This window comes from Vanrija pseudolonga, chromosome 4 (assembly GCF_020906515.1).
Source record: "Vanrija pseudolonga chromosome 4, complete sequence".
Taxonomy (NCBI): domain Eukaryota; kingdom Fungi; phylum Basidiomycota; class Tremellomycetes; order Trichosporonales; family Trichosporonaceae; genus Vanrija; species Vanrija pseudolonga.
In genome coordinates this window covers 579,614-594,005 of record NC_085852.1, presented here as the reverse complement: position 1 = coordinate 594,005, position 14,392 = coordinate 579,614, and the positions used below count along the sequence as shown (strand labels likewise).

The 14,392-nt window shown below is 62.9% G+C and overlaps 5 protein-coding genes across 5 annotated transcripts; 3 read left to right on the top strand and 2 right to left on the bottom strand.

Annotated features, from left to right (window-relative positions):
* Window positions 1-1,264: 1,264 nt before the first annotated feature.
* On the top strand, window positions 1,265-2,050 carry vps51 (Vacuolar protein sorting-associated protein 51; the record flags this gene model as incomplete). The annotated part of the gene is made up of 1 exon (XM_062772009.1): window positions 1,265-2,050. One exon carries the CDS (start codon window positions 1,265-1,267, stop codon window positions 2,048-2,050), a length of 786 nt encoding a protein of 261 aa, XP_062627993.1.
* Window positions 2,051-2,794: 744 nt separating this feature from the next.
* Window positions 2,795-4,812, bottom strand: LAC12_7 (Lactose permease; the record flags this gene model as incomplete). Its single annotated transcript, XM_062772008.1, has 9 exons — window positions 2,795-2,879; window positions 2,931-3,170; window positions 3,225-3,546; window positions 3,583-3,726; window positions 3,774-3,941; window positions 3,988-4,150; window positions 4,219-4,428; window positions 4,497-4,673; window positions 4,720-4,812. The coding sequence occupies 9 exons, from the start codon at window positions 4,810-4,812 to the stop codon at window positions 2,795-2,797; spliced, it is 1,602 nt and encodes a 533-aa protein (XP_062627992.1).
* A 956-nt stretch (window positions 4,813-5,768) lies between these two features.
* Window positions 5,769-8,822, top strand: lacZ_1 (Beta-galactosidase; the record flags this gene model as incomplete). Its single annotated transcript, XM_062772007.1, has 2 exons — window positions 5,769-6,191; window positions 6,231-8,822. 2 exons carry the CDS (start codon window positions 5,769-5,771, stop codon window positions 8,820-8,822), a joined length of 3,015 nt encoding a protein of 1,004 aa, XP_062627991.1.
* A 983-nt stretch (window positions 8,823-9,805) lies between these two features.
* GYP7 (GTPase-activating protein GYP7) lies at window positions 9,806-13,177 on the top strand. Its single transcript, XM_062772006.1, has 11 exons — window positions 9,806-10,000; window positions 10,071-10,500; window positions 10,598-10,689; window positions 10,738-10,775; window positions 10,816-11,911; window positions 11,952-12,108; window positions 12,149-12,220; window positions 12,261-12,352; window positions 12,390-12,489; window positions 12,527-12,765; window positions 12,815-13,177. Exons 1-11 carry the CDS (start codon window positions 9,980-9,982, stop codon window positions 13,106-13,108), a joined length of 2,631 nt encoding a protein of 876 aa, XP_062627990.1. The 5' UTR covers window positions 9,806-9,979; the 3' UTR covers window positions 13,109-13,177.
* A 3-nt stretch (window positions 13,178-13,180) lies between these two features.
* On the bottom strand, window positions 13,181-14,254 carry TMT1 (Trans-aconitate 3-methyltransferase; the record flags this gene model as incomplete). The annotated part of the gene is made up of 2 exons (XM_062772005.1): window positions 14,181-14,254; window positions 13,181-14,138 (listed from the first exon to the last, which is right to left on the bottom strand). Exons 1-2 carry the CDS (start codon window positions 14,234-14,236, stop codon window positions 13,181-13,183), a joined length of 1,014 nt encoding a protein of 337 aa, XP_062627989.1. The 5' UTR covers window positions 14,237-14,254.
* Between the last annotated feature and the right edge of the window lie 138 nt (window positions 14,255-14,392).

Here is a 14,392-nt window from a genome sequence, read left to right as displayed (position 1 = left end):
GGCAACCATTCGGCCAACTTGCAGCGACCTACGTCAACGATGCCGTCCTCGCCGCCGCCCCGTCTCCAACCCGCCAAGACAAATTACAGCCCGTCACACAACAAAATGCACCAAGCAGAGCTTACGACGACGGCGGCCGAGCCAGTCGCCACTGAGAGCCGTGTCAAGCACCACCACTCCGATGCCAAGCCTCGTCCCACTCGCGGCTAGTGCAGTCGTCGGAATGCGGCGCGGACAAGGCAAGCAGCAGCGCTTCTGCTCGGCTCGGTCGCTGAGCGCAGCGGCGCCGTCGTGCGCTGCCTGCACCCCGCGTCCAGCCCCAGATCTGTGTTTGGTTCCAACCTCCCCACTGCGCGATTTCGAGCAACGCTATTGACGGCGCTTGTCGCGTCACGGGGTCTGCACCGGTGTGGGCTCGGTGGATCGGTGGGCCATGGGACAATGAGATCCGGCATGGTGGCAGCGACAGTGGGCGATCTCATCTGGGTCGCGCGATCTGGCTGGTGCTCTCAGCGACCGCTTCGGGCGTCGTCTCGCCTCGCGTCCGGCCTGGGCGGACGGAATTTCGACACCGCGGCGTCGGACTAGCTGCTTGTGGAGGCTGGGTCGAGGACTTCGGGCCATGCGCTTCGGGTCTTGGGGAGCTGATCCGGTCGGGGAGGTCACTCTCGGTCGACGAGGCACTGCCGAAGTCGATCGCAAACAGTGCCACGATCTGCCATACTGCACACCGCCTTGTCGCCCATCTGCGCATTAGACATATCTATAGCAAGCCCCCAAGTTGCGGTGCTCTACCAGAATACCAAGAATATGAAATGCTGCGGCGTTGCGTGTTTGAGGACTGATAACAGGCGATCTTGGGACAAAGAGGCACCGCCCGAAACGTCTTGCTGCAGCGCATGTCGTCACTGCCAACAGCCATTGTTTACATTTTGCGGTGCGTCGATCTTGGACCGACGTCGACGCCGAGAAATGATCGGCGACGACGTGCACCGCGTTTCTCGGAGACGCGTACGCGTCGGGGTACGAGTTGGGACAGCGACATGCATTGCCTTGTGCATAATCGCGCATCGGCACAAATGGACAAAGTTGACAACAACAACCAGTGAAGGTAGGCGCGAATGTAGGCGCGGAAATTAGGCATGCAACAATTGTACGCCTTTCTCCACCACCTCCACCACGCCCCGACCTCCACGTCCAGTTCACCTTAAACAACCACCAACGGCGACGACCAGCAACGGCCTGTTTCACCACCACCACAACCATGGCAACAACACCACTACCACCACGGACCTCCTCGATGCCGTCCACGCCCTCCGGACCGGTGCCCGAGCGCGTGCTCAGCCCGACCCGCACCCCAAACAACGCGGCAGCCGACGCAAGGCGAGCAGCACGGCGCGAGCAGCTGCGCGACTTTTACGGCTTGAAGCGGGACGGCGCGTCGAGCCCCGGCCCAGGCAGCGCACCGGCGACACCAGGCGGTGGGAGCAACGGCAACGGCGGCGGCGCACGCAGGAAGCAGCGGCGCGGCGGCGACGGTGCGCTCGACCTCACGTCGCCCAACTTCTCCCCATCAGAGTACTACGAGGACCTGATCGCGAAAGCCACCCTCGCCGAGCTGATGGGGAGCACGTCCGTGCTCGCTGCCGACGTGGGGCGGCTGCACTCGTCCCGCCATACCCTGGTGTACAACCACCACCACCAGCTCTTCAGCGCGGGCGACACGATCGCGCAGCTCAACACACGCACTCCGCAGCTGTTAAGCATCGTCACGTCTTTGCAGGAGCGGTTCTCCGATATCTCCCAGCTGGCCGACAGCGTCGCGTTGACGGAGAAGGCGCCGCTTGCCGACGGCGACCGCGCGCGCGCCGCTGCCGCGCAGGGGCTCGAGCGTGTGCGCCTCATGGTGCTTGCTGGCGATGGGCCGGACGCAGTCACGGCCGCGTGGGAGCGCGTCGAGGCCGAGATCAAGGGCTACGGGGATGTCGAGGGGATCGATGGGATCCTCGCCGAGGGGAGGGAGGTGGTCGATGTCTCTGCGGCCAAGTAGACGCGGAGGTGGCAGTTGTATAACCAGCATTTTGTGTGAGTCGGGCGAGCGGGTGGGTGTGTGGCATTGCTAACGGTCAGATATACCATTCATGCATGCGCGGGAGTGTCCCCAGCTTTACAAGCGATATTATTGGTGTCTCTGTGCACGCGCGAACGCGAGTGCACTGCACACTGCACCCCGTGGCCCGGGTATGACCCCTGGACGGACAGCATGTCTAGCTCCCAGCATGACGTGGGCCACTGTACTGGTATACTGTTAGTGTTAGAACATAACCTTGGTTCTGAGCCATTGAGACAAAAAGGCAACAGGGATTATTGCAAGGGTGTTCGAATGCGAGTAGAGCCAGGACAGACCACTCTTTTGCATGCGACAGTGCCAGTGCGATGTTACAGATCAGGGCTACATCCGACAGCTCGCATCTCCGACGACACCCACCACAGCGGCTGATGCGGCGTCTAGAGGGGCGACTTATCGTGGCGGTCGTCGTGCCGGCACGCTCTCCAGTGCGCCCAGATCTTCCTCAACCCACTGGTCAAATATCTGCCTCGTTGAGGATCTGGCGACACTAGGCAAGTAGGAGATAATACAAGACGATGCATTCATTCAATCGAGAGAAACTAGGCTGGGCACAGGCTCGTTGGTACTGTAGGAACAGGATAAAGTGGCATAGCCCCCCATGTGGCCCAACAAACTGGCGCGGCGCTCACTATGTACCTCGCGCCTTCTCGCCACAAACACCGCCTAAAGCTTCTTGCTCGCCTTGACAGGGTTGGGCTGCTCGTAGATCCAGTCGAGTTCCTCGAGGGTCCGGCCGCGGGCCTCGACACTGCCTCGGGTTAGCTCCAGCGCCTCCACATCCTCTTCTCGCCCCACTCACCCAAACAACCACCAGCACGCCGCCTCGATCACGTCCCACACCACAAAGACGAAGATGTATCGGTACCCGATGCTGCCCAGGCCCACGGGCCCAGCAAACATGTTGACAAAGCCCATGCCCTGCATGAGGAAGTTGGACACCGCCAAGCCCTTGGCGCGCATGCTCGTGCTCAGCGCTTCCACGGGGACGACGGCCTGGAGGGGGGTGTAGGTGAATGCGCAGGCGACGCCGAAGAGGACGCTGGGGGTGGTCAGCGGTGAACTAGCGCCGTGGTTCTTGCTCCTCGAGACTCACTACACCGCAATGGCACCCTTGCCCACCCCCTCGTCAATCGGCACCCCCCTGACCAAGTCCTTGTCGATGATCGAGTTGAGCCCGGTGAAGATCCCAAGCAGGACCGCCAGCAGCAGCGTACCAAATGTCAATACCATACGGCGGGGCATGTGGTCGGTGAGCGCGGCACCGGACAGCGCGCCGACCGCACACATCGCAGCATAGAGCAGGTTGTACCCCAGCTGCGCGGTCGTGCTCGTCACGCCAATGTTGGCGTAGATCACCGTGGCGAAGTACGCCAGGCCGTTACCGCTGAACTGGCCAAAGATGGACATCATGGCGACTGGGGGCGTCAGCTGCGAGGTGACCGCTCACTCACCCTGCGCCATGCGCCACCTGCTCGCCTTGGTCGAGAAGAGCGGGCGGTAGTCCCACCACGGGGCGGGGTCGACCGCGCTCAGGGACGCGCGCATCTCCTCGAGCTCGAGCTTGACGAGGGGCGCGTTTTCGTCGCCTCCGCCGTCTGGCGCGAGTCAGCTGTAGCTCGTGCCTCACTCCCGCCACACGCACGATACTTGGCCAGGAAGGCCTTGGCGTCCTCCTCCCTACCTCGCGACATCAGGAAACGGGGCGACTCGGGGATGAACGGGCTCAGGCCGATAACTAGCACCGCGGCGAAACACTGGAAAATGAGCGGCAGCTGCCACGACAGGTTCGAGTTGATGTAGTTGGTGCCGACTGGGCAGGCGTGAGTGGGGCCGCCTCTCCCAAGGACGTAACGTACATGTTATCGCCGCGGCCGGGATCGCCCCAAAATACCAGCCCACGTTGTAGAGTCCCGTGCAGCGGCCTCGCCATTGCGGGAGGGCGACTTCCATGGTGTATGAAGGCCCGGCCATCTGTACAAAGGCGATGCCAAAGCCGAGGACGAAACGGCCGATGATGAACTGGCGGGGTCAGCCGTCTTTTCTTTTTGATTTTCCGCGCTGGAACTGCCCCGCGCCGCGCCACTGACCTGAACCAAGGTCGTCGCGGTCGACGTGAGCACACTCCCGACAACGATGAGGAGCGAGCCCGAGCCCATACACCAGCGCCGGCCGAACCTGTCCATCGTGAACGCGCCGAACGGGCCGCCGATGAAGCACCCGGCATTGTACACGCCGAAGATGGCGCCGACCTTGCCGCCTGTCGTGCCGGCGTGGAAGCGTTTCTGGAAGTGGTCCATCTGGGGGGAGGTGGGGTGGTTAACGAAGAGTCGAATTGTGCCACTCTGCCCCGCGCCACGCCACTTACAGCAATCAACGCCGTCATCACGCTGCCGTCGTACCCGTTTGCATAGGAGCAGCATAGCGCGACAAAGATGGACACTGGGGTCAGCGGTACTGTGGGGGTGAACTTGCTGTAGAGCTTGAGTGCGGCGGCTGACCAGCGGGGGATGGACGTGCCGTCCAGCGCGGCGGTGAGCTCAGCCTGCGGATGTTAGTGGCGTGACGCGCTGGGCAGCGTCGGTACCCACCGACAAGTGCTGCTTCTTGCCCGGCAGCTCAGCGACCTCATCGTGCGCGTCAAAGTGCTTCTTGTCAAGGTCTGTAGGGGAGGGTAAAGACATTGTGTGTTTGGGGGTGTGGGGTCACTCATCAGTCCTCGAACAAGCCGGCTTTAAGTGCTGCTATCTGTCTCATACCGCGGCTCCCGTCCAATCTGTCTCACTCCACAGGACCGAGCGCGTCTGTCTCACACTCTACTGGAGCGCCGTGGAGTAACACCTCTGGATGTAGTCCAAGCCGCCAAGCCGCCGATAGCCGCGCTTTAGTGCAAGGAACATGTGAGACAGAACGGGAATCCACACGAGGTTGCAGTCAAATGTCGTGAGGTGACAGCTGCCACACCCACCCCGTGATCGCATCTCGCTCCACACCACATGCCGCGGCATGTGAGACAGAACGGGAATCTCTGCATGCGATTGCAACTATCTTTCGGCCGGCACGACTTATCTTACGTTTTGGAAATCGGGCCTGGCGCCGGATCAGTGGCATGTGGTGTGGGGTTGTGGGGGGCGGGGCATGGTGGGAAGTGCGGGGTCTTGTCGGATCATCCGCGACATGTGTCCGCTGAGATCGTGTGCATGGGTTGCAGAGATGTAGCTCAGTTGTGGGGATACGGCGCAGCAGAGTGCCTGCAAAGAAGCAGGTCCTCGACACTGGTGCTGCAGATTTTTTGTCTGAGGAGGATGCCACCACACCACCCCACGCCACCGCCCACCCCTGTCTCACCACCAAGCGAGCCCCTACACCCATCTACATTGCCACGATATCAGATCATGGAACACGTGAAACCATGCGCCGCGGCCCCCCGGGGGCGGGGGACCGTCCTGCCCACTACGCAGCGAACGGGAATATCTCGCATGAACGGGAATCTCGCGGCGAAGCAAGTCCAATGCCAGCGTTCGCGCTAGTGGCCGCCGCACCCGGCGATTTGCCCGAACGACTGACGCAACAACAAATATCAGTCACAAATCTTAAGCTGCGAGCCAGCAGCGCCAGCCCCAGCTCCCACGCATGCACCATGGCTATCCCTCCGACCATCCTGCCGTCCATTACACGGCTGCACACCCACCATCCGGGGGCGCACGAGACGTTCGTGCCCCAGTCGGGCGTGGCGGCGCCGCGCGCGTACTCGTCTCTGCGCGGCTCGGCGCCAGCGCTCTCACTCAATGGCGACTGGGCGTTCCGGCTCAGCCCGCGCGCCGACGTGCCCGAGGACTTTGCCGCGCCAGAGTATGACGCGAGCAGCTGGGACACGCTCGCGGTCCCCTCGTCGTGGGTGCTGCACCGCGACGCAGAGGGCCAGTACGGCAAGTACGGCTACCCGGCCTACCAGAACATCAAGTTTCCATTCCCTATCGACGTGCCCCTCGTTCCCGATGCCAACCCGACTGGCGACTACCGCGTGGCGTTTGACGTGCCCGAGTCTTGGAGTGGCGGCAAGGTGCGTGGCGCGTGTGGCAAGTGGCGCTGACTCGGGCAGGTCGTGCTCCGTTTCGAGGGCGTCGAGAGCTGGTTCAAAGTCTGGGTTGATGGCGTCGCGCTCGGCCACTCGACTGGCTCGCGGCTGCCTACAGAGTTCGAGGTGCCTGCTACGCCTGGAAAGCACATCCTGGCGGTACGCGTCCACCAGTGGTCGGCGGCGAGCTACCTCGAGGACCAGGACCAGTGGTGGCTGCCTGGTATCTTCCGTGATGTGGCGCTGCTCTACCGCCCCGCGCGCGCCATCACCGACCACTTCGTGCACGCGAGCTACGACCATACCACGGGCAAGGGCACGCTCAAGGTCGAGTGCTCGCCCGAGGGACGCGTGACCGTGCCCGAGCTGGGCATCGACATCGCCACGGGCGAGAGCATCACGGTGCCCGTGGCGCCGTGGAGCGCCGAGACGCCGCGGCTGTACGACGGACTGCTAGACACCGGGGCGAACGGCGAGACGCTCCCCCTCAAGATCGGCTTCCGTACCGTCGTCATCCACGACGCGCAGATCAAGGTCAACGGCAAGCGCGTGCTCTTCAAAGGCGTGAACCGGCACGAGTTTGACCCGGCGCGCGGACGCTCCGTCTCCCGCGAGACGATGGAGCACGACATCCAGCTGATGAAGGCGCACAACATCAACGCCGTGCGCTGCAGCCACTACCCGCCGCACCCGGCCTTCCTGGACCTGTGTGACGAGTACGGGCTGTGGGTTGTCGACGAGGGGGACTTTGAGACGCACGGGTTCGAGCTTGCGCAGTGGCGCGATAACCCGACCGACGACCCGCGCTGGACCGACGCGTTGCTGAACCGCACGCAGCGCATGGTCGAGCGCGACAAGAACCACGTGTCGGTGGTTATCTGGTCGCTGGGAAACGAGGGCGGCATGGGGAAGAACATTGGCGCCATGGCCGACTGGATACGCCGCCGCGACTCGTCCCGCCCGATCCACTACGAGCGCGATCTTGAGCTCCGCTACGTCGACATCTTCAGCCACATGTACCTCAGCCACTGGCACGTCGAGCAGATAGGACAGGGCAAGGAGGCGGCGTTGCCTGACCTCGCGCAGGAGAGTGTCTCAAAGGACACATACGAGCCTGGCAAGGCGCTCGACCCGGCGCTCGATGCCAAGCGCAGGCGGTCGCCATACTTTCTCTGCGAGTACGCCCATGCCATGGGTAACGGGCCTGGCGGGCTGTCCGAGTACCAGGCCATCTTTGAGAAGTACACCCGCACGCAGGGAGGGTTTGTCTGGGAGTGGATCGATCATGGGCTGCCGAAACGGTTGCCGGACGGGCGCGAGTACTTCGCCTACGGGGGCGACTTTGGCGAGGAGATCCACGATAGCAACTTTGTCTGCGACGGCCTGGTGTTCCCCGACCGGCGACCGAGCCCAGGTTTGCTCGAGTACAAGAAGGTCATTGAGCCTGTCGGCATCTCGGGCGACGCCAAGGCCGGCACCGTGACCATTCGGAACAAGTACGACTTTGCAAGTCTCTCCGGGCTGGCGTTTGCGTGGTCGCTCGCAGTTGGCGGGCAGGTGATCGAGAGCGGCACGCTCGAGGTGCCCGACGTCGCGGCGGGCGAGAGCGCCACTGCGCGCCTGCCGGAGATCATCCTGCCCCCGTCCCTCGCGATCGGGGAGGGCGTGTGGACCGTCACGGCGTCGCTGGCCAAGGCTACGCTGTACGCCGGGCGGGGGCACGAGGTCGCGTGGGGCCAGTTCCCTGCGCGGTTTACTGCGCCGACGCGGCTCGGCATCGACCACTCGCCCGTGATTGCGCAGCCAAAGGTCACCGGCGACACGGTGGCGATTGGCCCCGGCACGTTCCGCGCGTCAGACGGTGCGCTTGTCGCGCTTGGTGGGCTGGAAGTCTCCGACCTCCGCCTCGAGGTGTGGCGCGTGCCGACGGACAACGAGCGGTTCGGGGGCGACGCGGCGCGGTGGCGCGCGACCGGGCTCGACCGGCTGCACCACCGCACTGATTCCATGTGGATCCAGGACGCCTGTCTGTTCGTTTCGACGCGCGTCAGCGCCGCCGCGCACGACCGGGCGCTGCACACGACGTACCGCTGGTCGTCGGACGGCGAGGGACTGCGCCTCAATGTGGCTGTCATCCCCAAGGGCGACTGGAAGGACGTGACGATTCCGCGCCTGGGCGTGGTGCTGGAGTTACCGTCGTCGCTGTCGCATGTGCGCTGGTTCGGCGCCGGCCCCGGCGAGAGCTACCCCGATACCAAGCGCGCGGGCAAGATCGGCGCACACGACCTCGCGATCGACGACATGCAGACGCCGTACGTATATCCCCAGGAGAATGGCGCAAGGGGAGACGTCCGCTGGGCCGAGGTGCGCGGGTCTGGCGCGGGTCTGCGCGTCGAGGGTGCACCGAGCTTTACCCTCACGGCGCGGAGGTGGACGACGGCGGACCTCGACAAGGCGATGCACGCGACCGACTTGGAGGCGCGCGACAAGGTGTACCTCAACCTCGACAAGGCGCACGCTGGGGTCGGTACAGCGAGCTGTGGACCTGGGCCGCTGCCGCAGTATCTTCTGCGACCGTCACCTACAGAGTTTAGCGTGGTGCTGAAGCCGTTGTAGTGCGAGGTGGGTTGTAGGTTTGGTGATGATATGTGCCACACATGGAGTTGACCGTGCACACACCCACGCCGAGCGCATGCATCGGTGCACTCAACTGTATGCGCAACTAACCAGAACTCACATAGGCGTGCGACCGAGTCCAAATGAAGCACAGCATGCGCTAGGGACGCACCGCGCCTGACTTGTCTCAGATCCATTCAAAGGCGACCGGCAGGCCCAGCCAGGATCACTATCCTGTCTATGAGTGCCGCCGTTTCGCAACGGGTTCTGGCTCGGCTGTTGACACTTGCGCATTTCTAAGCCTAGAGCTAGAAACCAGGGGTCCTCGGTTCGAGTCCGCTCCTGGTCACTGCAAGTTAGCTCCCAGAGTTATGCGTTCTCTCCGCGTGGAGGACTGCCATGACTAGCTCTGCGACTATGGCCTGGCCAGCGTTCTCATTAGGTGTCTGAGTCTGGCCTGTCTAGATGACTGCCTGGTTGAAACTGTGCTTCCTTATGGTCGTTAGACGTGGTATAGTCACTCTGGTCTACTGGGGCCAGGCTCTGATTAACACAACAGAGGCAGGAATATTTTTTGCGTGTTGTCAATGAAGGTTGTTGATGGTGGTGGTGGTGGGCGGTGGTGGGCGGTGGGTGGCAAGGTGCTGGCTCTCGTCAGTCAGTCAGTCACCGCACGTTACCTAGTATCTCGGTCGGTCGCTGTGCTCGCTGTTTGACAACCACGTGCCATTGCTCCCCAACTCGCTCTACGCACCGTCGTTTATGCCTGCGGCACCATCGAGCGTCGGTGTTGTTGTTGTTGTTGTCGGCGTCGCGTCGCGTCGGCGCCGGCAATGTCGTCATGGGTGTCCGTCCATCACCGGGCCCTTGACCCAGATTGTCGGACCGAGACCCTGCAACACTAAAATGGGGTACGCATTTACGTGATCCGCACGCACCATCAGCGTCTCTCGGCGATGCTTGAGATTATGACGCGCGTGTCGCAGTGACTGGATCGACCAGTCTGCCCTCCCTCTCTTCCGACGCATCTTCACACCGCCCAACGCTCGCATACATATTGCTTGTCTGCCCCCTTGTCTTTGCCCAGACAGCCATAGACAGCCTTGCACACTCTTCAACACACGCACACGGCAAGACAAGAGATCAGCGGCAACACAATGGCGAGGACAGACAAGAACGTGAGTGGGCGCCTTCCCTCGGGATCGCCACCGACGTTATGCCGCCCTTGACCCCATCTAACCCTCCCAGCCGTTCCGCCAAGGCTCGAGCGAGCAGCCGACGCGGGCGTCGACCGAGTCGTTTGAGCACATCCCTGCCCCGGGCCAGCGCGGTGGCTCTGGCTCTGGTGCGCCGACGCCCGGCACTGCGACGCCCGCGACCAACGACAGCAACAAGAAGGCGCGCCTCATCTACGCCAAGTCGCACGTCGCTATCCACCCGACGCAGCTGAAGCGCGACAACATCTCGGGCATGCTCGGCCTCGTCGAGGTGGACCGCGACGTGCCCCGCAACCCTGGCGACACGTCCGACCACGGCGCGCGCGCCCGCTCAGCGACAGCCAAGGAGATCCTCGTCGTTTGGGTCCCCGACGAGCTGTTCATGCGCATGTCGAGCGAGGACCAGCAGAGTTATCTGCTCGTTGAGGGCCGCCCGACCGGCACGCCGACCGAGGAAGACGGTGAGTTCTGCCGGTGTGGAAGGTTGCGCGTCTTGAATTGCTCCCTCGGGAGGCAAGGCGGTGCTACGCCATTGAATATGTGCGCTGACTCTCTAAGGCTACGTGTTTGTTTCGGTCCCCGCGCCGAGGGGAGAGAAATATGCCTTCTCCATCCCGGTCACCAACATCTACAGCATCTTAGTCTATCCTGTGAGCTAGGCCGAGATTCTTGTATGGCTAGCAGCTGACACCACTCAGCCCAGCCTGTCACATTGGTACGGCTCTGCCACTTTCAAGTAAGGTTACGATCTTGGGCAGATGACGCTAACCTTCCAGCCTGCAGGGAGGTGTCTCCCTCCCAACCCTCTTCTTCCACGATGACCAAACACCTCTGGTGACTACCCCAAGATCCTCGGACCCTCCCACCCCACCTTGGGGCTTCCCTCCCTTCCTCAACGTCCTCCGTCAACACGCAACCCTCCTCCGCTCCCGCCTCATCACGGCGAGCAACAACCGCGGAGGCGAGCTTTGGCTCATCAACCCCAGCCGCGCAGACCGCGAAGTTCACGAGGCAGGCTACGAGGAACCCCGCCGGTCTGGTACTGAAGAGGAGCAGCAGCAAAACTACCCACCGCACCTGCAGTACCCAAGTCTCGTTGCTGCTGTCGGCACCGCTTCGCCGCGCGAGTCACTCCTTGTCGGTTTGTCGAGCATCACCAACATCGCAAGGCACACTGCCCAGAATGTTCTCAACCACCCGTTAGCCAAGCCTGTCGTGCCTCATCTTCCTCCGGCCTTCCGCAGCCTGGTGAACGCGCCGGGAGAGTGGGAGAACTCGTCCCGCCTCACTCCCAAGCTTGGCTCCCAGAGAGCCCCCGACGTTGCCAGCGAGTTTGAGTCGGCCAGACTGTACCTCGCTCGTTGGGCTCGCGTTGTTGCCGAGGAGGGCGAGAAGTCGCGCCGCGATGAGCTGGCAGCGCAGGCCGGCCGGCCGGGCTCGGAGAGCGGCACCGACGAGACTTCTCTGGGGATCTTCTCGGTGATTCCCCACGCCTCGAGGGGTCCAGCTCCCAAGACCACCAGGACTCCCAACCACCCGATCACGGCCGCCGACTGGGCCGAGTTCATCGAGGAGGGCAGGGACGAGCTCTTCGTCCGTCGCGAGATCTTCCGCCGAGGGTTCACCGACAGTCCCGAGCCCGAGCAGCAGGCTACGCGCCGTGAGGGCTGGGAGGTGCTGCTCGGTGTTGTGCCCTGGGACGTTGGAGGTATCACCACGGGCCCTGGAGCCCGCGACCACCGCGAAGCCGCGCGTGAGACTCTTCTCCAGGACAAGAGGATCGAGTATGTCACCCTGCTTTCGGGCTGGAGGGAGAAGACCAACAGTGGCGAGGCGCCCGAGGCATGGCGCGAGGAGTGGCACCGAATTGACGTGGGTTTGACCTTAGGAGCTTTGAGGCTAACCCACACAGGTCGACTGCCGACGTACAGATCGCCAACAGCCCCTCTACTCAGTTACGCCCGAGGTTGCTCAGGCTGGAAACGAGGAGAAGGAGGGAGGTGGCGCCGGCTCTGACATCTGGGGCGAGCACGACAAGGAGGAGGAGGGCGGACATGCGTCCTTGAATCGTGAGCTAGCTATACCGCAGGAACGAACTGACAAGTCCAGCCCACATCGCGGCTCTCCGCTCTGTGCTCATGACGTATCATGTCTACTCTCCCGAGCTCGGATATGTCCAAGGTGGGTAGCCAGAGAAGGTTTGATGTTCTAACCCACCCAGGCATGTCCGACCTCCTTAGCCCCATCTACTACGTGTTTGACGCCAACGAGGCCGACGCCTTCTGGGGCTTGGTCGGCGTGATGAAGATGATGGTGGGTTACGGGAGTCCTTCCAATCTGACCCACTCAGGAATCGCACTTCCTCCGCGACCAGAGTGGCATGCGAAGGCAGCTCAGCACTCTCCAGCAGCTTGTCCAGCTCATGGACCCTGAGCTCTACGCTCATCTGGGTGGGTTACCAAGTTGCGGTATGTGCTAACCCCGCAGAACAGACGGAAGCGCTCAACCTCTTCTTCGTCTTCCGCTGGATTCTCATCTCGTTCAAGCGCGAGTTCAAGTTTGAGAACGTCATCAAGCTGTGGGAGGTTCTGTGGACCAACTACTACTCGACCAACTTTGTGCTTTTCATCACGCTGGCTGTGCTCCACAGCCACCGCGACGTCATCTTGCGCTACCTCACCGAGTTTGACGAGGTGCTCAAGTATGCCAATGATTTGAGTGGAACCGTGAGTGCTGCGAGTGATTTGCGACATCTGTTTCTAACCCGCGACCCAGATCGACCTCGACACGACCCTTGCCCAAGCCGAGGTGCTCTTCCTCAGCTTCCGCTCGATCGTCGAGGAGATTGACCAGGAGGCTGGTGAGGGCGGTCACAGCGAGCTTCGCAACCGGCACGGTAATGAATCTTCGGAGGCTGGGCCGTCAGCGTCGTCCTCGACGGCGGTGGAGGCACGACCTGCACGCCGAACCATCAGCCCCGAGCTGCGCGAGTTGCTTGTCTCGTGGCAGCCAACACCCGCAGCTGTCCCAGAAGACAACGGCCCACCCTCGCCCGCATCTCTGCTCTAGACACACGTGCTTGCTGCTGCCTCCGCTGTTGTAACTGTACTGTATGCTACTAGATCCATTCCGTTGGTACTTCTACTGCTGCTTCTTCTTGATGAGGACGAGGACGAGGGGGTACGCGCAGTGGACGGGCTCCTTGTCAAAGTCGACGCCCTCCTTCTTGAGCGCGTCGCGCACCTCGTCAACAAACAGGTCGACAATGTCGCCGTCACCGCCCGTGCTCCTCCGCTTCGCCTTGTCGTCGGGGTGTGCCTCCTGGTAGCCGGCGACAGCCGAAGACGTGCGGAGGTATGCCTCGAAGTCCTTGGCGGTCCACTGGCGGTGGATGAACCACGGGCCTTCAGAGCCAGCCTTGAGGCGCACCGCCGTCGTAGGGTCCCACTCGAATCCACCATTGCTCGCGGTGGGCGTGGGCGTAGCCTCCGGCTCGGCAATCACGTCGGCAACAGGATGCACGCCCGGCTCGTCGTGCTCGATGTCTGGCAGGGCCGACAGGAGCGAGGCGTCAAAGTCCGGCGTGACGGGGAACGGCACGCGGTCCAGCAGGCCCTCGACGATGCTCCGTCCAGGCTGGGACCAGTGCGGCCCGATTCCGGCCCCGTCGTGGTGGTACCGCGTGACGAGGGCATTGAGGTGGGGGTACTTGGGGAACGTGAGCTCGCCGTACCCGATGTACGCCACGCTGCCGCCGGGGCGGAGCGCGCGCGCCAGCTGCGGCCACGTCTTGGCGTGGTCGAACCAGTGTGCCGCCTGGCCCGCGACGACGAGGTCCACGCTGGCCGGCGCGATGCCCGCCGCACCGAGGTCCTCGGACGTGCCGACGCCGTAGCGGATCTTCGGGCCGGAAGGCGGCTGCACCCCGACCGCGACCATCTTGGACGACGGGTCGAGGCCAGTGACGGACTCGAAGTGCGGCGCGAGGTTGAGCGCCATGAAGCCTGGCCCGCAGCCCAGGTCGAGCGCGTGCGAGGTACGCCCGCCCCGCTGTCGGTGGTAGGACAGAATTAGGTCGTATGCCCGGGCTGGGTAGGTTCTGGGGAGGGGGTTAGGGCTGGGCGAGGAGGGAGGCACTTACGGCCGCGAGGCGAGGTAGCCTGCTGCGTCGAACGACGTCTTTGCGAACTGTGCCATTGTGTGTGTGTGTGTGTGTGTGTGTGTGTGTGTGTGTGTGTGTGTGTGTGTGTGTGTGTGTGTGTGTGTGTGTGTTGAGGTTGGTGAGGAGCGATCTTGCTGGCCGAGCTGCTTCTTAAGTACTCATCGCGATGAGAACACAGCTGCACGCACTCG

What these genes read in the sequence shown, in the direction of transcription:
- GYP7 (XM_062772006.1), top strand. Translation starts at nt 9,980, where the DNA reads ATGGCGAGGACAGACAAGAAC. An exon ending in TGAGCTCTACGCTCATCTGG is followed by an intron (nt 12,490 to 12,526) that starts GTGGGTTACCAA and finishes CTAACCCCGCAG; the next exon opens with AACAGACGGAAGCGCTCAAC. An exon ending in CCAATGATTTGAGTGGAACC is followed by an intron (nt 12,766 to 12,814) that starts GTGAGTGCTGCG and finishes CCCGCGACCCAG; the next exon opens with ATCGACCTCGACACGACCCT.